General features: G+C 34.0%; 1 protein-coding gene across 2 annotated transcripts; it reads left to right on the forward strand.

Annotated features, from left to right (window-relative positions):
• On the forward strand, nt 1-25,612 carry Asx (Additional sex combs). Of its 2 annotated transcripts, none has more exons than XM_008194692.3 (4): nt 1-1,956; nt 6,180-6,978; nt 11,279-11,612; nt 15,356-25,612. In XM_008194692.3, the coding sequence occupies exons 1-4, from the start codon at nt 288-290 to the stop codon at nt 15,917-15,919; spliced, it is 3,366 nt and encodes a 1,121-aa protein (XP_008192914.1). In that variant the 5' UTR covers nt 1-287; the 3' UTR covers nt 15,920-25,612. The 2 variants fall into 2 exon arrangements, with proteins under 2 accessions (XP_008192914.1, XP_008192915.1); XM_008194693.3 differs by having other exon boundaries at nt 11,279-11,616; nt 15,356-15,496.
• The last annotated feature ends 327 nt before the right edge of the window (nt 25,613-25,939 follow it).

Here is a 25,939-nt window from a genome sequence, read left to right on the forward strand (position 1 = left end):
ACCAGTGTGGCCAACCTAGCAGTCCAAAAATCCTGTTTATATTAGGCCCGGTTATGAAATGGCGGATGGTGTTTTATTGTCAAAGACCGAGTGCTTTTAAACAAAAAGACTAAGACTGTTGTCGCCTCCTAGCATTTTGTAAATGAATGGCAACGAGTCCTGTTGTGACCCGAACGCGCACCAAAATATGGGGTGAATGCTCGCCTGAAAATTCGGTCGTATTTCACACACAAGTCGAAAAAATCGACTCAAGTAAACTTTAATGTCCTCAACTGTTCGGTTACGTGATGGAAATAGACGTTACACCCGAGGCGAGTGACGGTGCTTCGAGTCAAGGCGAGGAAGAAAATGCCGAAAAAGTGGTGTCAGAAAAAGCGGCCCCCGAGCCCACGAAGAAGGCCATCAAGCTCGCGCTGCGACAGCAGGCCAAACGCAGGAAAAAGAACACGACGATTGCATCGGGAAACAGTTCGACGGTTCCTCGTATAATAGTCAAACCGTTGCCTCCGCAGCCCCCCGAGGAGACGCCCCCAGCCAAAGCCCCTACGATGCGGGAAGTCCTAGCGTCGATTCCCGGCTTCACTATGAAACCCAGACGACGCACTAACAAGAAACTTTCAACTGCAGCGCAATTGGAACAAACCAAAGAGGGCTGCATCGATTTGGAGACTCCTGACTCGATCCTTGTCAACACAAACCTGCGATTACTACTCAACAAAGCGACTTTTGCCTCTCTACCACTTCTGTACCAAAACAAACTAGTGCAATTATTACCAGACGTTGATCGAAATAATAGTGTAACAAATTCGACGGATTCGCTCGAACTTAGCAATTCCGGACTCAATAACGAGTTTTTTGCACGGGCTTGTGTCGAATGGCAAGATCGGCTCGCCGAAGGCGAATTCACACCAGAAAACCAACAAAAATTGAAATTGGAAGCTGACAAAGAACGTAGTAAATTAGATCCCTGGAAATTGAAACATTTCGAACCGATTTGGGGCGACAGGAGTCAAACTGAGCCGCCTCAAAACTTCAACACACCCCTGGCATCAAGACCGCCAATCAAAACCACGATCAAATTACGACCCACAACAACAGTCACCAATAAAGCAAAAGCAGCGCCACCTATCAAACGACTACGAACCGTCGGAGCGATGACTAGATCGTGCACAAGTTTGAAAGAATCCGAAATATCGAATCAAGAACCGATCAAGACACCAATCCCCGATTTGTTACCGATCAAATCGATCCGAAACCAAACGCCTAAAGACACCAGCGAAACCCAAGCCGAAAAACAAGAAAACTGTATAATCAACATTAGTAAAACGATTCTTCAAACCGACGAAGAGACAATCATTTGTAGTAACAATAACAAGCGTCGGAGATCGCTTAGTCACGAATCCATCGATTCAAAGCGCCAATCGCTTGACGATAAAGTTACAGAACCCTGTAATACCGACCCTGATTCCGTCGACAGCTCGATCGTGCTGTCTGAAAGCGACACCAAAGACGAGGAGGAGCCTTCGACCGATGAAAAGGTCGAAGACGAGGAGCCAAAAACTGAGCCTAAGATCGACGAAGAGGAGGAGGAGGAAAACCCCGCACCAAACTTAATCGAGGACTCGTTTCCGATTCTTCCCAATTCGTTGATTTTGCAGCAGGAGTCGATCGTGTTGGAGAAGACGCTGTGCGACGCCGGGATGTGTCTGGAGGACTCGGCGGAGAAGCTCGAGGCGAGTGTGGAGGAGTCCGATTTAGTGATGGCGCAGTTGACCGAAAGCAATTTCGAAAGCGTGAGGAATATCGCTGATGATGATGCGAATGAGGATAGGTTTATCGATGCGGAGAATTATGTGCTAGAGTCGGGACAGATTACGGTCCAGGAGGCCGATAAGGAAAAGGAGAGGACTGAGGTGGATATAGAGGCGACGTTGTTTGGGAACGACACAGCGCAAGGTGAGTTGTTTTTATATAGTATGTTATGCAACGAGCCGGAGGCGAGTGTTGTAACAAGTATGAGTAGTAAACAGAATAGATTGAATTTAAAAATTAAAGTGAACAATAAAGCGTTTTTGAAACACCTGCCAATCTTATTTTGCACACTGCCACTTTCGTATGCAAGGTGATTAAAAAAACGACAGGCGCTGTAGAATTTTTATTTATAACTTAATTGCAAATATTAAAAAAAAATAATCGGCTATTAATGTACCATAAGCTAACATGAGTGGGAAACGAACGAGTGCTTCATTTGCACAAATGCGTCGAGTACGTCTTCACGCAGAGCTTCGTACAATATTTTTTTGAAACGAACATTAATTATATTATTTGCGCTTATGGGCTTGCCAAAGTGTCAACTGTCAATCGAGTTAAAAAGAAAATAAATAAAATAGCGATTTATTTTTATTCTTCCGATATTCAATTCAATATCCAAAGTGGAAAAATGACAACCAGCATTTATTATTATACAGCGTGATTCAAAGCACCGTACAATCTCGTGCATGGTTTTAGGAACCACTTAGTTATATCTCAAAAAATTTCTTGAGGTGGATACATCTCTTCAAAGTTCTCACTTTAATATGTATTTTCTGTTAATGTAATAAGGGTAATCTTATATACTACGAAGGACTATACCGGGGAGGTATACTGTCGCAGTGCCAAATCGTTTTAAATTAATTTAAATTCAACCAATTCACTAATTACTTAAAAAAATGCCGGAATGTTGAGCTTTGCATTCCCAACAGACTGCGAAAAACTGACGACTAAAATTTTCATGAGAAAAAATTATTTCAAATTTGCCCTTCGTCATTTGCAGTTTAAAAATCACGCGGTTTAAAAAACATTAAAAGCACTTTTCGGTTTCTTTTAATGTTTTCTATCACCATTTAAAAGATTGTCTGACTCTTCTAAATCACCGTGTAAATTAAAGTTCGCGCACTAGTGCGAGACATCTACGTTCGCGGTCGCAAAATGCCATTTTGACGGAAGGTAGTGTTTTAACATTGAACACCCTGATTGTATTTCGATATTTCGAATGGAGAAAACTCAGGATTGGTTGTTTGTAGGACAAAAATAAAACAATTTTTATAGATGATGGTATGAGCTGCAACTTTTGTCTGACCATTTTCATGATAAGGCTTACTGTTTCCGAGAATAATAAAAGAAAAACGATAATTTTGACCTTTCACATAGAATTTTTTTTTGGCTTCGACAACTGTAGTTTACGTCTTTACATATTTTTAACATTCACGGTAGTTTTTTACAGGCATTTGTGCATTTTTGCGCACACCATTTGGTAAAATAACACGAAAGTTTTAGGCTTTCAGAGACCGCGAAATATACTTTATGATAAATAATTCCTTTGTAATTTGCCGCTTTTTTAATGCTTTAATAGGCATCTTAAAGCACGCAACGTCATCAAGTGCAATGTCATAATAGTCATTATTTGCCGAACATTTTACGAAAATTTTCAGATTGGCAAGAAGCAAATTCGAGACTGTATTTTTGCAAATTTTACAAATTTTAGGGGGAGTTCATCCAAGATTACTTTCATTATTATCTATATTCTTGTTTTTGACAGAATTTGGATAAAACAAAATTTTGAAATCAATTTTTCATTTTCAAAATTGAAACATTATCAACTGTTAAAAAAATCTCTAAATCGACTAAAATAACAATTTTTGTTTAAAAACGTTAAAAAGGGGGCAAATTACAAAAAATTATATTAAAAACTCGTTTCATAACGAATATCATTAAAATAGCATGGGATTACAAAAAATGATTTTTTGACATTGGAGAACATGTAAGCAGTGTAATAAAAATGACATTTAACATATACATGTAAATATGTATTTATGCACTATTGTGATCAAACAAATTTGTATTATAGTTGACCGTATTTTTTATTGTGATCGTAAGAAATTGGAAGTTGTACCATAAAATTGAATAAAATAAGGAAAACCTGGTAAGAAAACGTTGTATTAGTGTTTGTTTTTTTATTTTTTGTTGTTAATTTTTCTGATGAACCAACATATAAATTATCGAACACACCAACTCTTTTTTATAGAACAGTTTGTTACTTTAATTTTTGTGCATGAAACGAAGCCATGTGAATACAAAGCATAGAATCTATCGTTTTATTCTTAAATTGTCTGCTTGTAGAAAAAACTAATTGATAAATCATCGAATTACTGGAATTCTTTTCGAAATTAAAACATTCTTCAATTTTTAGTGGTAAAGAAACGAAAATACAGAATAGTACTTTTGAATAAGACGGAAAGCAATAAATAAAGTTGTGTGGTTACAGAGCAAAGTACCAATTTTGAAAGTAATGCTGAAGAAGTGTACAGAGTGAGCTTAAAGTAATGCATAAAATTCATAATTCTTTTATTTTTCTAAAACAGAAAATACAAAAACATTTTATCTGCGGTCAGTTTTGACTGAATAAGTTACAGTGGTCAATATGACGTCGCCATGACGTCATCATATAATTTTTAAGGGTAATATTAAAGCGTAATTGATCCGGTTTTGATCAGTAAAAAAATAATAAATGGGTCGTACAATATTTTTGAAACGAACATTAACTATTTTTCTTGTTTTCTTTATGTTGTGCTTATGTTTACGCTTATGGGCTTGTCAAAGTGTGGTGTTTACTAGTTGCTACGCCCAATGCGTCGGTAACTAAATTTGGCATCAGTAGGTAATTTTGTCGACGCCTTGGACGTAAAGGTGGTTCCATGTCTGGTGGCGAACTGACAGTGACATAAAAGTCTCTTGAAATGCACTCACTTGGTTAAGATAATGAAATACATGGGCGTGCATTTTTTTCGCTAAAATTTACTTAGTTGTTATTTTAATAAATTTTGAGGACGATGATACATACAAAAATTACTATTATTGTTAATAATTTGTTCATTATTCTTCATTTTACGCCTCTCACTATAATTTTTTAAAGACTATCAGTGGATTTGAAAATCATTTTATTACGACGCCTATGGACAATTTTTTTTCAATAGTAAACATGTGTTTATTGTCAAAATTCAGTCATTTTTGACAATGTCAGTTCGCCACCAGATTTGGAATAAGCTCTAGCAACCGGTAGTCATAAGCTGCTGTATTGACAATTATTGTGACAATATTTAATAAATTTAAAAAAAGTAAGAAAAAAATTGTTTTCGATCGGTAAAATCTCCTTACCGTTCTTGTACTTTATATACGATTACAACTGTGTTACTTATTTTAAATGTGGATAACTTTCTTCAGTTTGGAGCTCAGTTTTAATAAATTACAGGAAATTTTTGGCCAATCTTTCTAATAGCTGTTTGCATTAAACATCGTTGTTTTCAATATTAACTTTGTATCAAATATTTGCCATATTGATCACTTAAGACAAGTATTAATTTATGACAACGTTACTCCCTTGGACTTATGGACATGTCACTGATAGTGATGGCTTGTTTTTATTTCTTGTCCCTGTAATTGAATCCGTCCCACGATCACAAGTATTAATAAATAAGCACTGGATTATGACTTTAGTCTTAAAACAGTGTTATATATGTTCTCAGATATTTGTACAGTTTGCAGTGAATTTGCATCATTTAGCAAAAATAGGAATACGAATACGAATCATTGCGAAATGTAATGGTGGTTGCATAGAGAATTTGGTTAGGCTTTCGTGAATCGCCCCTGTATATAATTTAATTTTTGACTCACTGCAACATTTACTGAGTCTATTGGTTACTAAAAAAATAATGTGTACTTAAATTACTTTAATTTATTATAATACAAAATTTAGATATGAAAGGAAGTTTTGGCTCATGATTTCTCGTTTACCTCAGTGGACTAACTCCATTACAGGTAAATGTATTGCAGTTGTAAAAAAAAACGGTTTAAAGACGTCGCCTAATTTAATCGTTCATCCGAAACTGAATTTCGTGGTCTAATGTGTGGGTAAGTACCTATACAAACGAGTCACATTAAGACTTTTTATTTAAAAATGCAACGGAAATCTGTTTGCTCAATATTTTTTGTCTTGGTTGGTGGTCTAAAAACCGTCACGATTTATAACTTATCAATCGTGTCGAGTCTGCAAAAGTCTATCGTATAACCAAAACACCATGTTCATTATCGCACATTCAGCGTCAATTGTTTCCACAATCTAAATCGCCCTTAAATGTTTTCAGCGCCAACAGAAGGCTGCTGTTGGGATTTAGTCGATTCGAGCACCGAGAAACTTCTAGAAGTGCCTTTGCACGCGTTAGAGTCTGTTCCTGCCGGCATCGTCGGTCAGGAGAATCCCACCGAACACGTCGAAGTGATTCCGATGCAAGAAGAACTCGAAGTGAGACTAGAACAAGGAAATTTCCCTGTTCCAAACGATTGGCCTTACGATGTGAAAATGGATTCGGAAATGGTGGCAGCGGCTTTGGGAACCACTGACAATGATAACGCCACCAACGCCACCACCACCTCCAATAACAAACCGAACCAAAACTATCAGGAATTCACCGGAAATCAAGTCAAACTCGAGCTGGAAGTGACTCTAACACCGGAAATTATTAGTAACGATAGTCTCATAACAAGTACAGTCAGTTCGAGCAATGGAACGAATTCGACTGTCACGCCCTCTGTTAGTAAGACAGTAACGACTGTGATTCCGCCAACTACCATCGTTTGTTTGCCTTCGGTTGTCAGTACTTCGTCTCTGGTGAATCCCCCAGTTAATGAAACGCAATGTCCTACTTTACCGAGGCCTGGAATGGTACAAAGTTCGAGTGCTTTACCTTATCTGGCATTGAGTACGAGTCAACCAATCAGGGCTGTACCGGCACACACCAAATCAAAACCGAAGAATTCGCAAAGTAGTGGTTCGAATCGAAATAGAGGGAGCAACAAACCGCCACCGGGGGCTGTCAATTTAGAAAGGAGTTATCAGATTTGTCAAGCTGTCATTCAGAATAGTCCCAATAGGGATCAGCTCAGGTAAATTGAAATCAATTTTGTTAATAACAGTTATTGTTTGTCCCAGAGAGTTGAAAAAGTCCATTATTGACCTTCAAATAATTGAAAAGTAATGAAAACACGCTTTTAAAAAATATTACACAGAAACAAAATATTTTAGAAAAGTAGGACTTTCACCACTTTAAGGTAGTTGGTGCCTAAATTCACTTTCTTAAGATTTTTTTTAAAACTTAACAGATATTGTTCAAAGAATTCCGCATCGATGGTGCAAAAATTAAAAAGATCGACCGTCTAGTTTCGGAGATACTGAATTTTAAAAATTGAATTTTTGACTCTATTTTACATTCTGGCATATGGAAAATTGGGTTTTTTACGTTTTTTAGTATAACTAATAAGCGCTTCTTAAGTATTTTAAGGGGTTAATATATAAGTATTTTAAGGGGAAAAAACTGGGGGTCACTGTCTAAATTTTGGAGTTAATAAAGGATAAGAAATTTGTCTCTCTGGAGCAGTATAAGACTAAAATAAAACTAAAATAAAACTGGCAACACTGCGCAACTGTAAAACTCCTAAAAATAAATTTTGAACCAGCTAACAAACAAAAACGAATATCCTGACACAGTATTTTTAACTTTAGGGCTGTGTTCGGGCTAGTTAGGGGGTAAACTTATATTAAAAGTCGCTGTTCCTACGAGGTGAGCCTGCCACAGGGACCACCAAGAAGATGTCATTGCAAGGTTTTCCTTTAAATTTCGACATTAAAACGTGTTTATAGTAAAACTTCGCTACGTTTATCAAAGGTTTTATTTAACCTAATAATTCTTATTTTGTAATACACAAAATTATCGCAACACGGGTGATTTTCTTAAATAATTTAGGAACAAAAAATATTTTATTGTTTTTGGAAGTACAATAAGAATTGAAATTTATTTATTTGCAAAAAAATCTTTTAAGGACAAAAATTAATTCTTATCAAAAATTATAATTTTTGTAGGTGTTACACTTTAACATTAATACCGTGTATTATCACCTCTAGTCCGAATCCAATGTTCTAGGAATGCTTGCTATGAGGACAACAACATAATTTTGAACCAATTTTTTCCATCACTGCAGAAGGGCATTTTACAGTATTTATTGTTGAGACCAAAATTCATTTTGCTGCTTTAGCAAGCCTCGCTGAGGGTGATTCCAAACATAATCGATAAGATTAAGATCAGGATTTTTTTCAGACCAATACAATGTTCTTAAATTGACCTCTTACATGTACTGATGCATAATTTTAGCTATGTGAAGTCTGGTACTATCGGGCATTTTTGCGAATAAACAAGAAATTATTCCCGACATAACAGCCATAGGGTACCACATGAGGTTCTAAAATGTCTTCAATCGGGCAATTGTTAGACAAGCACCACATACAGGACACCAACTCTGTGTGTTTTCAGATTTTCCCCCAAAATCATAATTTTTAACCTCCTCCGAAAAGAGCATGATGGCGAAAGTTACAATGAGAATAACGTTTCTCGAATCGTCTGTAGATTCTGGTAATCGTCTATCAGATGTGTGTAAGCAAAACTGAGACTTATTTTTAGGGTTGGTCATTCTCATGTGAGTGTCCTTATTTTTTTCCGAATAGTGTGTTCCATTTAAATTTTTGAGTTATTCTACTTGCAACAACCGTCAACAAAAGATAGTTCTCTATCTTCTTTATTGCAGTGGGTTTAAAAGAAATTGGATCTTTTAAGTTTTCTTCATTAAAGTAGTGAAAGTTCTACTTTCCTACGATTCTTAGTTTTTATCTAATATTTTTTTAATAAACCATGTTTTCGTCAAATAAATGAAATTTAAAATAAATTTGGCAAAATTGACCAACAACAGTTAGCTTAAAAACATGAATATTGAAAGCTATATCCCAAAATGCAAAAAAATTGTGCGTTTTATTAAAAAAAAGTTATACGTTGTAGCTCACTAGTGAAACATCGTGTTTACCTACATACTTGAAAATAATTTTAGGTGAGACAAAGGGTTAGTATCTACGGCTTTTGTAAAAAATTCTTTTCTAACATTTAAAGGTCAATAATGAACCTTACCAACTCACTGAGATACTCTGTATTTGTTACGCTTAATGTGCAAACTTGGTTAATTTATAATCTAGCTGGTTAGTTTATAAACTAGCCAAACCGTTGCCTTGTTGTTTATTTTAATAGAAAACGCAATTTCTTCTGAAATAGCGGTTAGTTTATAAACTTTAAAGCTAATGTGAGAACCGTACTTTCTTTTATTACAGAAATTTCCAATGCTTTAGCATTCTACCAAAAATGGGGTTAGGACTTATGAATAGTTACGCCAGTTACGCGATATTTTTGATTACCGATTCGGGTTTATTTGCTAAATAAAACATTGGATGTTTTATCTTGTTTATAAATTAGCCAACTTATATTTTGGCTACTTATTTTTACGAAGTCAATTTGATTTATGCAAAAAGTATCTCGCATCATCATTTTATTTACTAAATTAGCTACCGAGTTTATTAGTTTGAAAACTAGTAACTAAAGCATTGAATATTTTGTGTTTCAAGAAAGTATTGTTTTTATACAATAAATGTCTATAAATGTCTTTCCAGAAAAAACGATCAAAGTTAGTATATGAAAAATTTGGTTTGACTGGTTGCCTGAATAGATAAAACTTGGTACTTTTCAGCAATTTTATAGAAATAAAATAATTAAATGCGGCAAATTTATATTCCAGAACCACCTGAGATGCTACACTCTTTTATAAACATTCTGTATTACAGTTAATTTTTAATAATAACCAACTGTCTGATAAAAAAATTCTGATAAAGACCAGACTGTATCACCCTAAAAGTTCTGTTAGAATAAAGACGATGAAAAACTTGTTAAGGTTTATTTAGAAGAATAAAGACTGTGATGACAGTTTATATAAAACATTTGAATTAAAAACAATATCTATCAATAACTTTGTGTTGTTAAGCATAAGCTACTTTGATTTTTCTTTCTACTTCAACAAGTTCATGTCCAACTATTTCGAAACTATCTGTATTCTGTATTTTACATTTTGCACATCAGATTTGACAATCGGGACGTAAAGTCCATCCGAAATTAAAATTAATTATCAAATTGTTTCAACGTTGGCAACTCCATTTTAAATTAGTCGTCCAGGCTTCATTCCTATGGCAATGCCGCAGGGTTCCAACATAATTTCAAAATTTTTGACATTGACAGTTGGTTCAAAAAAAGAATGAGATATAAGTATTATGTTGGGTTACACAGTCCCTCAAATTTGAATTAGTTGGTCGTTGAAATAACTCCATGTGTTGTACTATGTGTTCTAACGTAAAGACATCTTAAAAAATTTCTAAAACTTCCAGCTGTTTTATATTATAAGTAAATTAGGCAAGATTCTTGGTTAGTTCAAAAGCTAGCCGATACTTAAGTTGCGTTTTTATTTATTGAAATAGTCTATGGTCTGGCTAGTTTACAAAGTAATCATGTAGTTTACAAACTAGCCAAGTTTACACATTTGTTGTAACATACATACATTAAAGAAGAATTTAATTTTTATTAAGAAATTTTTGCTTCAAGCATGCACCGTTGATCTAAAAAGGCACTACAGAACTAATAAAATTTCGATTAATTAATTTTTATTTTTTAATGCAAAAAATTTGTATATTTTTTGTGTCATTTTTCAAAAAAAAAAAAATACTGGTACTGGTCGACTTAATTTTTTAAATGCTTTATTTTAATACTTTAATGACATTTCTGAAGCCATTAATTCATGAGTAATGATGTTAATTTTTAAAAATAACAACTTACAATTTTGATTAGTGTTTTAGATAGTCCAGTGGCGGACATGGAATTTTGGACGCTTTTCGTTGTCAAAAGGTATGGAGCATTCCATATGTTTATGTCAACGAGATGTCATAGGTGTTCAAAATTCCATGTCCGCCACTGTACACATTTTTATTTTTCTGGTAAGTATAAAATAAAGCAAGAAATTAAAAAAAAGCAGAAATAAAATAAAAAGGTTATTAAAGTCATTGAAAGTATTTCAAAAGGTCATAATCAGGAAAAGGGATATAAGTGCACAATTTTAAGATACAATCGCATTCCAAAGGTTGTAAAGGGCATTTCCACAAAAAAAGGAAAAACTTTAAAATCCGTGTTTTAATTTATACGGACGAGAACAAAAACAGACAAAACAGGTGGACATGGTGATAAGTTGATAGCAATTTTGTTACCAAAATTTGAACAAAAAAAATATTATGTGGCAAAATTCTAGATAAAAGTTAATTGCTTGTTTTTAGGTGTCAGTTGAAGCCACCCCCATCTCTTCTTGCCGCCGCCGCAGGTAACAACAACGTGAAAAAGAACGAAAACAATAGACAAACTCAGTACAGTTCAGTGACTTCGTCTCGAGGTTCAACTAAGACGTTTACGCCCCCATTGCCTGCCAGTGGTAACTTCCAAATGGTGCAAAATAATGGCGTTAAAAACGTAGGACAGAAGGCGAGGTCAGTTCCTTATCAACAACAGAGGCAACCAAGTCCACCTGTGGTGGTGCGACACGTCTTCACATCAGGACAGGGAATTCCTGTCACTATGGCTGTGCTTCCACAACCTCCTGCCTTAAGTCCAGAAGTGAGTGAGTAAATACTACAAACCACACACTGAAATAATTAAAATGAGTATCTGGTTCCGAAACTGATTTAATTGAGCAAAGCACGCTAAAATAATATCAATGTTGATTACCAAATTACGGTAATTTTATTCTCAGTTTTGGCAAAATGTTTCGAAAGAAGCTTATTTTTTAGCTAAAAAATGACTACTTTATGGTACTTGAAAATACAATAAGAGTGTCATTTTTATTTTTTATTTGTGTGTCTAGCATGAAGGAATGAATACTCTAGAGGTAAAGTTAGCTATGTTCGCCGTGTAAAATTTTTACCACAAATCCAAGAATCGTTTAGACTGATGCGCAGTTTCACGCGCAACGGACATTGCCGATCTTTTACGTATGACTGATGCACTCGCTCCACCAGTGGCGTTTCTAATAACAACCACAGCGTCTAGCGTTCTGTTGGCTTTTTTACCGGTTTTAGTTTAGTTGTTTTTTTGTGTTAATATTTCTCACTTCACTTAAAACACCAGCTTCAACAATCTCCAATCAATCTGATAAATAAAATCGAATTTAATTTTATTTATGTTGCCCTTCAGTAGAACCTTATGCTACGTGTCTGGAATAGGCCGCCATTTGCAAGCACCTTTTACAGCTTCGTTGCGTGGCGCGAAATAACAGCTTTTTGAACTATCCTTTCCTCCTGAGTATTCATTCTTTCATGGTTTCTAGTTAAAATATACGCTAAAGCACTCGAAAGATGCAAAATTTTGACAAAAATAATGTCATTTTCAATTTTATTTGGTGATTTTTCTGTATGTTCCAGCGAAATATCATGTCTCTTTAAAATAACAGTTTTTATCAGCAAAATGTGCTTCAAGTTAACGTTTCGCTCGAAACTTACCTTATTTTTGATTTTTTTGTGGTTTTTGGCGTATTTTTGAGCTACAGGACGTGAACAATTTGTTGTCATAGGAATTTTTATCTTTTCCTAAGAGATGACCTGACACTTTTGGATCCGTCCACTATTTGCTTTTAAAGTACTATCATGATTTTATGTTTTGTACATCAGAAATTAAGGGGGAGAATACCCACGCTAAAATTTCAGCCGTTTTGAGTAACGTTTTTAGAGTTATTTACAGGACACATTCTTCTACTTGGCCTGTAAGGAAAAAGTGTTTTTTGCACGACTAAGCTCTATTTGATTGTTTACTACGCCTGTTTCTAAGACAGTATGTAGTGTTTACTAGTTGTTACGTCGAAAGGCGTCAGTAAGTAAATTAGGCGCGTCGGTAAGTAATATTTGTCGACGCCTTGGACGTAGCAACCGGTAAACATAACCTTCTGTCTTGACAAGTATTTTGACGTTATTTAATAAATTTAAAAAAATTAAGAATCGTGCAAAAAACGCCATAAACATCACGAACGTTAAGGATTGCCGATCTCAGACAATAATTGGTGTCGTCGCTACGCTCCTCCTACAAACAATTGTCTTTGATCGGTAAAATCTCCTTACCGTTCTTAATACTTAATATACTATTAAAATGCTATCAAATTCAAATTGCATGAAAAAAATAATATGGTAAATTTTTGAGGACCTTAGCAACAACATACATAAAGAAAAAACGTTAGTGTCATTTAAAAATAAAATGAAAAAACCTCAATTTTTAGTCATTTAGTACGAAACGTCAGATTATTTATAACAAGTTTAAAGCAATTTTAAGCCTTGTTGAGTCTAATTCAAAGAATGAAATGTTGTATTCAACTCGTTTTCGTATAAATCGGTTCATTTATTTCACCTCGTGGATGATAAACTCTCGTCATCATTCGGCGTTTAATAAATCCAGTCGTGAAATAAAGCGTCTGATTTACACTCACACTCGTCGAATAAATAAATTATTAACAATTTTGTTTATTATTTTTCTTAAATATTAAGTTTCAAATTTGTGCATTCACAAGGCCGAGTGGACGGTGAGCGCAGTAATTCGGAAGTAAAATTACCGTTGGGGGCGCAACTGAACTAGGTCGAAAACAGTAACCATAAATGACGGGAAAGTGTTTATTCGGATATTTTATTAAGCGTTGTACGAAGTTTGAGGCTTCACAATTATTGCATTGCCTATGCGGGATGACTACTGTATCTTTGGAGCAAGAAACGAATGTTGACAAATTAGAGATGACGGGGAAAACACGAATAACGAATATCTGTTTGGTTCACTTTCTTTATTGGAAAATTATTACAAAGACATTAAAAAGCCTACTTTTTGGCATAATTTACGTTTAAATGTATCAGCAGTTGTTAATCTTAATTGTAGTTTTGTAGATTTATTTAAGTATTTCATGATTTTTTCAGTGGAAAAATTCTAACCTAAAATTCACACACTTCACTAATTTATTGGTTTCTAGAGCCCAACTTTGTGTTCGCCGTGTGACAGTGTCTTTGATTTTAATCAAATGGAATTGTTTGTCAAAATGTCAATAATCAAAAGTGTGGTTACTTATGTAAAACCATTTTACATATTATGTTGTAATCATGACATTGATGTATGAAGACTTTTGTCCGCCATTGTACGCTTCTGTTCACTGAAAAAGCATACACTGAAAGCCCATTTTGCAATTCTTTATTTGTGAAATTGGATTTTTATTGCTATTACATTACCACACAAATGATGTTTTAATTAATTTCTAAACTTACTTAAAATCTGCCGCCAACTTTAGGATTAACCATCTGCATTCAAGTTTGGCCACAATTTGTGCTTTTTGAGTATTAGTTAATTAAATGCCTTTCGGAACTTTAAAAATGACTGTGTAAAAAGTGTACAGTAACAAGTGTACAGTAGTACAGTAACTATAAAAACACCAAAATTACACAAAATCACTACAAAAAAAAAACACGCCTTAGGTACGGTATGCTACTGAAAAGGTGAGGATAATGTCATGTGAAGCCGCCTTATACCGCATTCAAAGTATTGACGGTATAGGTTCCGCTCCGTCCTCTCTTCCTACGTCCCTGATTTGTCTTGACAGTTTTGCTGGATTATTTATTTAAAAGATGAGAAAACTACTAAGTACGTTGATTCAGTTAATGTACAAAAATCAAACTAAGTATCCAAGTGTTATACTTATAAATAATTCATGTATAAGAAACGTTGAAATTTCAATAATTTGTAATTTTTTTAATTTAGTGATAGCGTCCTTACTTTTTTAAGACGATGATTACAAAAAAGATAATTCTGTGGCCTCCTTGGGCGCATAAAGATTTCGTTTTTTTGTACTCATCTGTTAAATTTTTGCGTTTTTGTACACATCTGGCATTTTCTTGGACCCATTTGTCAAAAACTATTTCACCAAGAAAGATTGTTGTGATTTAACAACGGGAAGTAAACTCAACGTCGCAACATTTGTCTCTCCCAAAACTTCTTGGGGGGTATCGGAACTCTCACTACCACTCATTTTGACCCGTTTTAAAATCGACGCGAAGGACGCTATTAAAGTTGACAGATGTTTTTTGGTTTGTCTTGTTATCCAAAGACAACTATGCTTTTATTGGAAATAGTATTCGAAAAATCAATCAATCAATTAATGATCGCCTAGGGTGCTTTTTTGGCCTTATCTGAATTGCAGTCTCGGCTAACGCCTCTGCCATAAACAACAGTTTGGTCAGAAAAGATCACTTTTACATCGAAAAATCAATTGATTTCGACTACATTTTTATGTAATCAACAATACTTTCTGATATAAAATTTGTGTGTATCTGCTTTGGTAGGTGGTTGAAGCCCCGAATCCGATGGGCGCCGTCGGCCAATACATCCTCGTGCAGCGCGCTGGCGTCGGCGACCACCACAACATCCCCCGTTCGTCCAGCGCACCCCCATCCCACCAGCAGCAGCTCCCGACGCCGATCAACACTGGTGGCGTCTCGCAGATAGTTTCAGTGGGTACAGCGCGCGGTCGTCCGGCCAGTGTCGACGCGGACCATCCGATCCTTCAACAGCAGCCACCGCCCCAGCCGCCACAATCGAACGACTTTATTGTTCAGTGTCCGAATCCGGGCACTCAAGCGGTCACGCGCAGACAGAGACTGCCTTCCGGTGTAGTGTACGGCGACGTAAGCGTTGAGAATCAAATGCATAATTATACGATCATTGGCGGCGAGATGGTTGACCATCCGGGGGCGGCGATGCAGCCGATGCAAATGATGCCGAAGCGGACGACGGACAATTGCGCGTGCAGTCTGAAAGCGATGGTCGTATGTAAAAAGTGCGGAGCGTTCTGTCACGACGACTGTATTGGACCGAATAGACTTTGTCGTACGTGTTTTATACGGTAGGTTGGATTGTGTGAGAGATTATTTGTTGGTAACGGTCAATCAGGGTAAAAGCGTAGATAACAGGTCGCACTCAAGATACATAGAAGTTTATGGTACGTCAACTTAACGTCAAAACGAGAGTACGAAAGCAGCATAGAATATGAAAGCAATCAAATTAAATTGAAACAGACGGCACCACGGTAGGCGAAGGACTATCAGTTTTGTTGACGATGCTGTCAGCATTCTCAAGCAAAGTAAAATTTACAATAAAGAAGCTTAAATTGATAAGAAAATAACTTGAAAAACGTTAATTTTCTGAGTGTTGAAGGTATTAGACTTTCTTGACCAGTCATCTTAATAGGGAAAATTCTGTAAAACTCAGCGGCAAAAAGTCTACCATTCTTTCACGTTACCAACTTACCTTATAGAAGAATAGTGTTGAAGTTTCAGGCACAAAATAGTTCAGACAAGGTTTATAGCAGCACAAATTTATTATCTATCTCTCCCTAGTACGGCCCCTACGGGGATGACAGGTCAAGAAAGACTTGATACCCCCAAGAGGCTCAGTAAATTAACGTTTTCCAAGTTATTTTCTTATCAATTTAAGCATCTTTTTTGTAAATTTTACTTTTGCATGAAAATGTTGACAGCACTGTCAACCGTGGCCGACGAAAATGACATTTCGCTTCACTCATGTGGCCGTTTCACTGGACATGAAATTCTGATTCAGATCAGAAGGCCTTGAAGCGGCCGGCATGTAGAGCCCTCTACAGGCAGAATAGCAGAATAAAACCGCGAAATTCGAAAAATTTCACCGTTACTTAGTTACTTTTAAATAATATACATTTGAAGGGGCATTGTTGTGACTGTTCAGCTCTTGACACTTTTCAAGCACTTTTCTTAATTTAATAATCTCGCTCTGAGTTGTTTTTTTCGTTGTTTCTTGCAATTGTGTTTTTTCTTAGATTTGGTTCAATGGTTAAACGTAAGTGTTTCGCCTGGAGTAACCCGAATAAATCTTTGTTTAAAATCTCAAGCAATAGTTAGGTTATTACTTAGTAGAAACAACCAATATACGAGGGGAGTTCAAATATAAACCGGAATTTGTTCATAATTTTTTATTGAAACAAAATTTTAACAAAACTTTTTAGAGTTTTAAAACTACCAAAGGAATGGCGTATGCGCAGGGAGGTAGAGGAAGAATATGTGAAAAAGTTGTTTGAAATTAAAATTCCAGTTTATTTTTGAACTCCCTAGGTATTTTAATGTATTTTTTCTTTTAATCAAAAGCTTAAAAGATTACGTGTAATACTAAACTTTGCGTAAACCATTTTCACAGCAAATTATTGACCACTTATGTCTTTTTTTCTGTTTTACTCATTGCAGTAAGCGTTGTACGTATTAAGTATCTTAGGCCATCACATCAGTCACTGGAAAAGCTCATTATTATTATAGCTTCTCGGGGTGTGATTCTACGTACTCTTTATCGTATTGGGATTCAATTAGACATTTCCAAAAGAACAAATTTAACTTCTATTGCTGAAAAACTTCTTTGGAAGCTATTTTAACTCACCATCTTGGTCTTAACGCATATATGAGCAAATTATTTAATTTTTTTAACAGATAACATTTGGTATGACGACGAAATCACAACGCTTTACAGCTAAAATTTGAAACTCAAACGAGGGTAGAGGTCGTAATCTGCCGTGCAATTGGAAATGTCAAATAGAATCAATTTCACGATGGAAACTAGGCTTAGTGGCACGGCCAAATGAGTGAAGCGAAATGTCATTTTCGTGGGCCACGCTGTCAACGAAACTGTGGTGCCATCTGATTCAACTTAATTTAACAGCTTTCGTGCTCTCGACTTTGGCGGCGTTTTTACGTTAAGTTGACGTACATACCATACACTTTTATGTATCTTGGTCGCACTCAAGACCATTTGTTTGGGGTTTGTGATATTTTTCTCATAGCGTGTATATTTAGTTTTATTTAATTTGATTACTGATTTTATTTTCAAAAAATTATTTCCAAGACGTACGTACTTTAAGCAGAAATGCAAAAATAGTTATTTATTATATGAGCAGATAAAGTTTGTGTTTAAGGGCGGTGCCTCGTAACGAAAACTAAATGAACTTGTTTAACCAACAGATGTCTAGCAAGAGCTCGTATTCCAAGGAAAATGATATAAAGGATAGCACTTGTGAAACAACACTGCGACAAAAAATTATCAAGGCTTTTGCCATTTTATTCGAAATCGAGTCGATTGTAAATCGCTATCTGGGGCCTGTTTCATAAAAATTTATAAGTTGATTTCTATAAGTCACAAGTTTACTACAGTGGAACTCGATTATAACGAACACTCAAGGGGCTTTAGAATTTGTTCGTTATAAGTAACCGATCGTTGGTCCTAACCGATCATAGTCTCTATGAGTAATTTTCAAGTTAAATGAATTCTAAAGTTTGGAATAGATACACGAAATAAAGTATTAATCTAATTTTATTACGAAACAATTTAATAATTTATAATTTTGTGCCTGTCGGAATGTTGCTGTAATGTCGGAAAGGATTTCTGTTTCTTAGAACGTAACAAAAATGCACGTGTGCTAACTGAATCGTAAACTGCTTTCTTTTGTCTAAATACAGTGTGTTTAACACAATTTTACGACTCTTGCGTCTAATAATGTACGCACCCAAATCTAAAGTCCATCTGGTATTAAAACCAACTGTCAAATTGTTTCAACGTTGGCAACTCCATTTAAAATTGGTCGTCCAGGCTTCGTTTCTATAGCAATATCGCAGGGTTCCAACATAATTTCAAAATTTTTGACATTGACAATTGATTTAAAAAAAGAATGAGGTATACAAACGTCACAAAACAGTAGATACAAACAATACACATGGAATTATTTAATTTTTGGAAACGTATGACGTCTTCATAAGTAAGATTTTGATTTGATGAACCTGGCAACGGTTCTCTTCTGGTGTAAGTTTTGATATTTTAATGATTGACGAGAATAATTATTTTAACGTAAAAAATAATTGAATAAAGGCAAGCTACAGAGGCAAAAATTCAGTGTAGTCGATTTCCGTGCAATGAAGTGTACAGGGTGCTGCATTTTGGATATCCGAATAGGGAATCTCCGAAACTAAGAAGTTAAAAGAAAAACGAGTGACACATTCTCCGTTTTTTGAGAAAATAATTTTGATCAAAACCCCGTCCTGCAATCGTCTTTTGTTCTCGAATTATAAACGAAAGTTGAATATTAGCAAAATATAAAAAATTAATATCTTCCATATTATAAAAGGTACACATTTGAAACAAAAACATTACGGAGAATTTAATAATGCTATCAGCAATTTTTTTTAATCATGCGTTTAGCTGTAATAACTAATAACATAAAGTTGTATTATTTTAAATAGGAATCATAGTTGTTTATGACATTTTCGAAAAGTTTACTTTTTTTGATTTAATATTCCTATTTGTGTAATACATTATTTTAAATAATTAAGGTAAAACATAACATTTTTTTCTTTTTAGTAGGCCTTGAAAAAATATTGGGTTTTTAATTAAAACTGAAAAATGTGTTACCCAACAAGTATTTTTAAATTTCATGATTTTTTTAAACACTAATGAATTCAAAAACAGCATAATATATTAATTAATAAAAATTATTTGTTTTTAGATTTAAAATGGCAAGGTTACATTGTCATTCTATTTTCTAATTAAAAATGAAATGCCGGACAAAGAAAAATTCTATTAATTGTATGATTGCCTGTTAATAATTTTTTTTACAAAATCCAAACACCAAAATCAAATCTTTCTGCGGTCACAAAATACATATCATTATCAACGTCGCCTCCATTGCACTTCACTAAATCATAAAACAGTGTCATCAAATGTCATCATTTTTAATTTTCTGCACATTTTTTATGTAATTAAAATTTGTGACGATCGTATATTTGTTTAATTGAAAATAACTTTGACTTAGCTTATTTTTGTAATTTCACAATTGTTACTTTAACCGTTCACAAAATTTCAAGTTTATTCTCACCTTTTATGTGAAATAATTTTTTCATAGTCAACTACTTTCAAATATTTTAAATACATTTTTTTATTAAAAGCATAAAAATATCAAACTGTATTTATATTCCTATTGAAGAAAATAAAACTTTATGTTATTACAGCTAAACTAAAGGTTAAAAAAATCGCTGATAACATAATTAAATATCCGTAAAAAAGTGTTTCTATAATGTCTGTATTCAAATGTTTCAAATGTGTATCTTTTATATTAAGAAAGATATGATTTTTTTAAGTTTCCGCTAAAATGTCAACTTTTGTTTATAAGTTGAAAACAAAAGACGATAGCGGGAAGCGGTTTTGACCAAAATTATGTTCTCAAAAAAACGGACCAGAGAATGTGTCACACTTGTTTCTATCGAAACCTCTTAGTTTCGGAGATTTCCTATTCGGACATCCAAAATGCAGCACCCTGTACATCTGCAATTTTTAGAAAAGTTGAACCTGTCGCTGCTTGGCCGCTTTTAGCTTTTTGTGAATTTTAGGTACTGTTTCAAGCAACTAAGCAGTATCCAAGCAACCATACTTTTCTTTTTAAATCAAAAACGCACAGCAATATTTGATCTAATTTTCAATGATTTTTATTTCGAAAACGAAAAGACTCGGCCTGCGCCTCGCCAAATAATATTCATTCTCATAAAAAAAGTCTTAGTTCACGGCCTTTTAACATAAATAACTATTTTGGTACACGCTCCCTAAGATGGTTACTTTGGAAACTGCTTTGACTCCGCAAAATGCACAAGTACTTAAAGTCGTCATAGCAACATTATGCGGACTCTAATTTATTTATTATTCGACAAAACAATAATTATTGTTTCAATAAATTAGTCGTTGCTATGACTATCGGTCGACTGCACTTGAGGGTGAATTGGAAATGTAAAGAATTTTACAATTTTGTTCTTTTAAAGAGCTGGTACCAAAAAAGTTTGTATGCAATACTTTCGCAAAATAGTTTTAACGGACTCATCTCATTATTCGTCGATTCGTCCGCTAAAAGTCCATTTTACGGATTTGCTACGTAAATAACTATTATCTCAAAACTCGAATCCGAGACTAATAACCACTGGTAACTGACGTATGGGGTTTCACAAACCCCAGCCAAATTAAACGTGTCACAAAACTAAATGCAACATAATGTCATCATGTTAGCGATGTATGTATACTTAAAGAAACGATTATTTCAGAAAGTTATCGAAAAGGGTAGTCACGTAAAAATACAGATTTCGAAAATACCACATTTTAAAATCGCTTGGGGTTTGTCCATAGGGTTTGTCACACCCCACAGGGGAGCTTTCAAGCCTAGAAAAGTACACTCACAGAACCGGACGTTACCCGAAACGTAAAACGACAGAACCGTAAATTATAAAAACGCACTTCAAAATAAAAATAAATGTACAGAAACGTAATCACTAGAAACGCACATTGACATAATATGGTCAAGACAGAATGTGTCTGTGACAGAATCGTTATTGCACAGAACCGTAAGCGACAGAATAGTAACCGACAGAAAAATACAAAAATGTATCAGCAGTTGGCTTAATCTTAATTGCAGTTTTGTAGATTCACCGCCGTATTTCATGATTTTTTTTTTCAGTGGAAAAATTGTAACCTCAAATTCACACACAATAATTTACTGTTTTTTTTTGAACCCAGCATCGGCTGTGACCTGATACTTATGGGCTGTAGTTAGTTACGCAATTGTTTTATTAACACTTTGTTATCAGAAAATCAAAAACAAAATCTTTATCACTTTTTATCCACTTTCAAAGTCCAACAAAAAACACTTTATAATCATGAAAAACCGAAAAACCGCACAACCAAAAGCAACAGTAGTGTTTACCACCACATACTTTTAAACTGACTCTCTCTAATGTAAGGAATTAACAGGATACATGCAGAATTGCTAAATAATTCATTAAATGAGGAATTACGAAAATTTCGTTACTGCTTTCGGCAAGTACGAAGTGTCGTCACCAAAGGGCGTCCAGTTAATTTTATTCTTAAAAGAAAATTTTTAGAAGTCCGGACTTGTTCTTTTTTCTAGGCGTTTTTTAAGTTGCTAATGGGAACAATTATTCGGCAATTATGTCTTGTGTGACGATCGTCAAAAGTCTCTTTTCCATACAGTTTATTGCACACGAAATCATAAAAAAAGTTTCGCCTTCTTAAATTAAATTTGGGTGCTATTTCTTAAATCAGTTTGCGGAATCCTATTCCTTCTACGAAATTAAATGGTAAATTAAATTAGTTATCTCTTCGCTAAGTTTAAACATTAATTAATTAAATATAAAACATGTAAATTTCATCAACATGTCATTTCATTATTGAAATAACTCATAAGATAAAGCACTGTTTAGTGCACGAGGGCCGTAAGCATTTTACTGATGCTGTAGTTTATTTCAGTTTTATAATAACACACGATTCGAGTTTTTGAGGACAGTTGACTTAGAAGCGATGATTTTCTTTCAAAAATATAATTCTTTACTTTTTTTGTATCTTTAAAATTTGTATTTTTTTCTCATGTTTGTTGTGGGAATTTTAGTTGTCAATTGTTTTCAGCTTATTAGTAAGACTTTACAAAATACCAAAGGTCCTTTTAACTCTTATTTATTATTATGTTACAGCTGTTACGGTCGTTACACCATCATCAGACCTACAAAAAATTCGTTACGTACTGTAAAATTATTAACAATTAAAAACGGCCGAAACAGCTGTAAAATAATTAATAATAAATACAAATTAAAAGGCCCTTTGGTGTTTTATTAAGTAATTAATTAACTCTTACAATGGAGAAAATAAACTTCTACTATTAATAAGAATTTGATGCTTCTCTTTCCTATTTTTTTTAAAAAGTTAAAAGTTCTAAAACATTAAGAGCCGGTTTACAGAAAATTTTAATTGCAATTAAATTTTAATCGCGATTAACTTGACATTTGTCAATGCATATTAAATGGCAACTGAATTCGAATTAGTTTAATTTCAAATTAAATCTTAATTTCGCTTTCTGTAAACCGACCCTAAGAGCCGGTTTACAGAAAATTTTAATTGCAATTAAATTTTAATCGCGATTAACTTGACATTTGTCAATGCATTTTAAATGGCAACTTAATTCGAATTAGTTTAATTTCGAATTAAATCTTAATTTCGCTTTCTGTAAACCGACCCTTAGAGCCGGTTTACAGAACATCTTAATTGCAATAATATTTTAATCGCAATTAACTTGACATTTGTCAATGCATTATAAATGGCAACTTAATTCAAATTAGTTTAATTCTGAATTAAATCTTAATTTAGCTCACAGGACCGGTTTACAGAACATTTTAATCGCAATTAAAATTTAATCGACATTAATTTGAGATTTGTCAATGCATTTTAAATGGCAACTTAATTCGAATTAGTTTAATCTTGAATTAAATATTAATTTTGCTTTCTGTAAACCGACTCTTAGGTCCAGTTTATAGAAAGCTTCATCAAATTTTAATGCGTTGTTAAAAGTTAACAACGCGAATAGACCAATCAAATTGGCTCAGTTTCGTCACGTGATCCGTTAATCACACATTTAATTGCGAATTAAATTAATGACGCTTCTATAAACCGGTCCTTAGTGAACTACTCGTACTAGTCTATTTTAAATTTGGAGCCAAGACGGTTTAACTTTCGAAGCGCCTTCATTTTTATTAGCGACACAAATTTTTTTAATGCAAAAGATGGAATTATTTTGTATCTCGATTCGCATGCTACAGACTGATCCAGAAATACTGGAGTCTGTTGGCAACACTGGATGTGAATTTAAAAAAATACCAATGGAGTACGCTTCCAGTTAACAACAATTTAATAGTGTTGTGGGGTCCGAGTTCTAGATAATTTTTAAAGTAAAATCGAACAGATGAGATATGGCGTGAATTTTCTAGTCAAATATGAGTAACTAGTAGTAGTAACAAAAGTTGATAGTAACATACCAATGGCAAAATGGCATTTACGTTCAGGTCAAGGTGTTTTCATGAGTTGGATCCGTATTCAAATCGATTTGAATCCTCATGAAAACATACTAAGTAGTCTAAAGCCCTATTCGAACTATCGAAAAATATAAAAATCTGACATGCTCATGGGTCATGTTAGGACATTTTCCGATTTTTTTGAAAGTAATTAAAAATTCAAACGGATCGTTAAAAAATAATCAGCAAAGTTTTTACTTCGTAATTTCCTTTTAACTAAAAAACGAGCCCTTATCATTATCATTTGTATATACAGTGCTTCGTACTTATATCAAGCACATATTGAAAAAGCTAGACCTTGTTTACGATCTTATCGCGCAAAGCCTAATAATTCCGGTATACTCTATATGGTTTAATGTAAAAAAAGATAGTCAAAAACTCAATTTTCGAAACTGAATATCTCTGAAACTGGACGCTCGATCTCTCTTGTTTTTAATTATTCGATACGTAATTTCTTAAATGAAAATCTGTCTTTGCTTCGAAATTTTTGGATCGATAACACCATCGTCAACAACTGCAATTTCATGGTTCTTAAAGTATTACGATCTGTTATCTACAAGCAGAATCTTTATGGTTGTTAATTTTATTACATTACAGTTGTCTAACAATAGTTTATCAACGTTCTATATACAGAAAAAGTTGAACGTTGATGACTTTCTATTCCGTACTAATTTATATTGTCAGACAGCTGCTTTTCATTTAATGGGACATTATATTGTTTATACTCAGCAGCTTTGTGCGATTAAATTGAAGCAGAATCGTTACCAACAAATAAAAAAGTGAAATTGTACTGTGGTATATTGAACAATGTAACAAAGAAGACTTGGTTCATAGTGATTTTTAATATTAGTTTTTAAAATTTATATTGTAATTTACAACATAGTGAGGACTATTTTACTTAATGCTTGTACATGTGAATAAGAATACTCTGGTTCGTCACCGATTTACATTTTTTTAATTGTATAAATTATTTTAGTCTGTTACATATCATACACTTCATTTTATAATATAATATACTTTATTTTTGTTTATTTATTTATTATTGTGCCGCTCCGACGTTTGTTTTTATTTATTATTAGAAGTCTTCCAGCGTTTTGATAAAGAAAAAAAATTGAGAAATAAATTTGTAGCTTGGTGTCCTTTTTCAGTGTACTCTAGATCAAAAAAAATGGTCCCTCAAATGACCGGTTTTTTCGATCATACGGTATTTTTACTTTCTCACAAACTGAAATGTACTACCTCAGGTATATTCGAGTATACTTTTCGATTTTTGCTAAGGTTTTATAAGCGTCTCTAGTGCAATAAATTGTTTTTGTCGCATAACGCCACTGGAAAAACAAACAAATTTTGTGTGATTTCTTAAATTTGTAGCATAATGCTTTTTAAAAATAGTGTTATTGTTAGATTCTAGAGAAATGTGTAAAGTGATTTTTTCCCATGTGTTATTACTACATGCTGGAACTGAGGAATACACGTCTCAAAAAAATCAGTGATGGGATAGAAACAGATATTTACTTGTTTTTCCCAGACCCTCCATGTAGTCCATTTTCTTGTACAGTTTTTATAGCATTGCCCTTCATTTTCTCAAACCCTGTAAATAATCTGCGATAATTTGAAATAAAAACAGTACTTGTTTTATCCAAGTTTGAATTCTTCACACTTTGTGAGTTATTTACCTAAGTTTACAGGTTTGGTGTCACCGTATTGTTTTTTTCAATATTATTTGATAAGGAGTCTTGGATTTATATTAGCAGTTGCTGAGTTTATTTGTTAATTAATAATTATTGTCGAATTATTTCTCGCTTGCTTAGGTGACCAACTATAGAAAAACCACTACAATCACTGTACTGGAGCTATTTGTTGCATTTGGCATCAAAATTGCTTTAAAAAAATCATTAAATTGCGTCGAAAATTGTGCAGTCAAATACTTCAAAAATCTGTTTTTAGCGATATTTTTTTAGAAGG

This window comes from Tribolium castaneum, chromosome 5 (genome assembly GCF_031307605.1).
Source record: "Tribolium castaneum strain GA2 chromosome 5, icTriCast1.1, whole genome shotgun sequence".
Taxonomy (NCBI): domain Eukaryota; kingdom Metazoa; phylum Arthropoda; class Insecta; order Coleoptera; family Tenebrionidae; genus Tribolium; species Tribolium castaneum.

Coding starts and splice junctions, on each gene's coding strand:
- Asx (XM_008194692.3), top strand. CDS start 288: ATGGAAATAGACGTTACACCCGAGGCGAGTGACGGTGCTTCGAGTCAA. Junction 6,979..11,278: donor CCCAATAGGGATCAGCTCAG/GTAAATTGAAAT, acceptor GCTTGTTTTTAG/GTGTCAGTTGAAGCCACCCC. Junction 11,613..15,355: donor CTCCTGCCTTAAGTCCAGAA/GTGAGTGAGTAA, acceptor CTGCTTTGGTAG/GTGGTTGAAGCCCCGAATCC.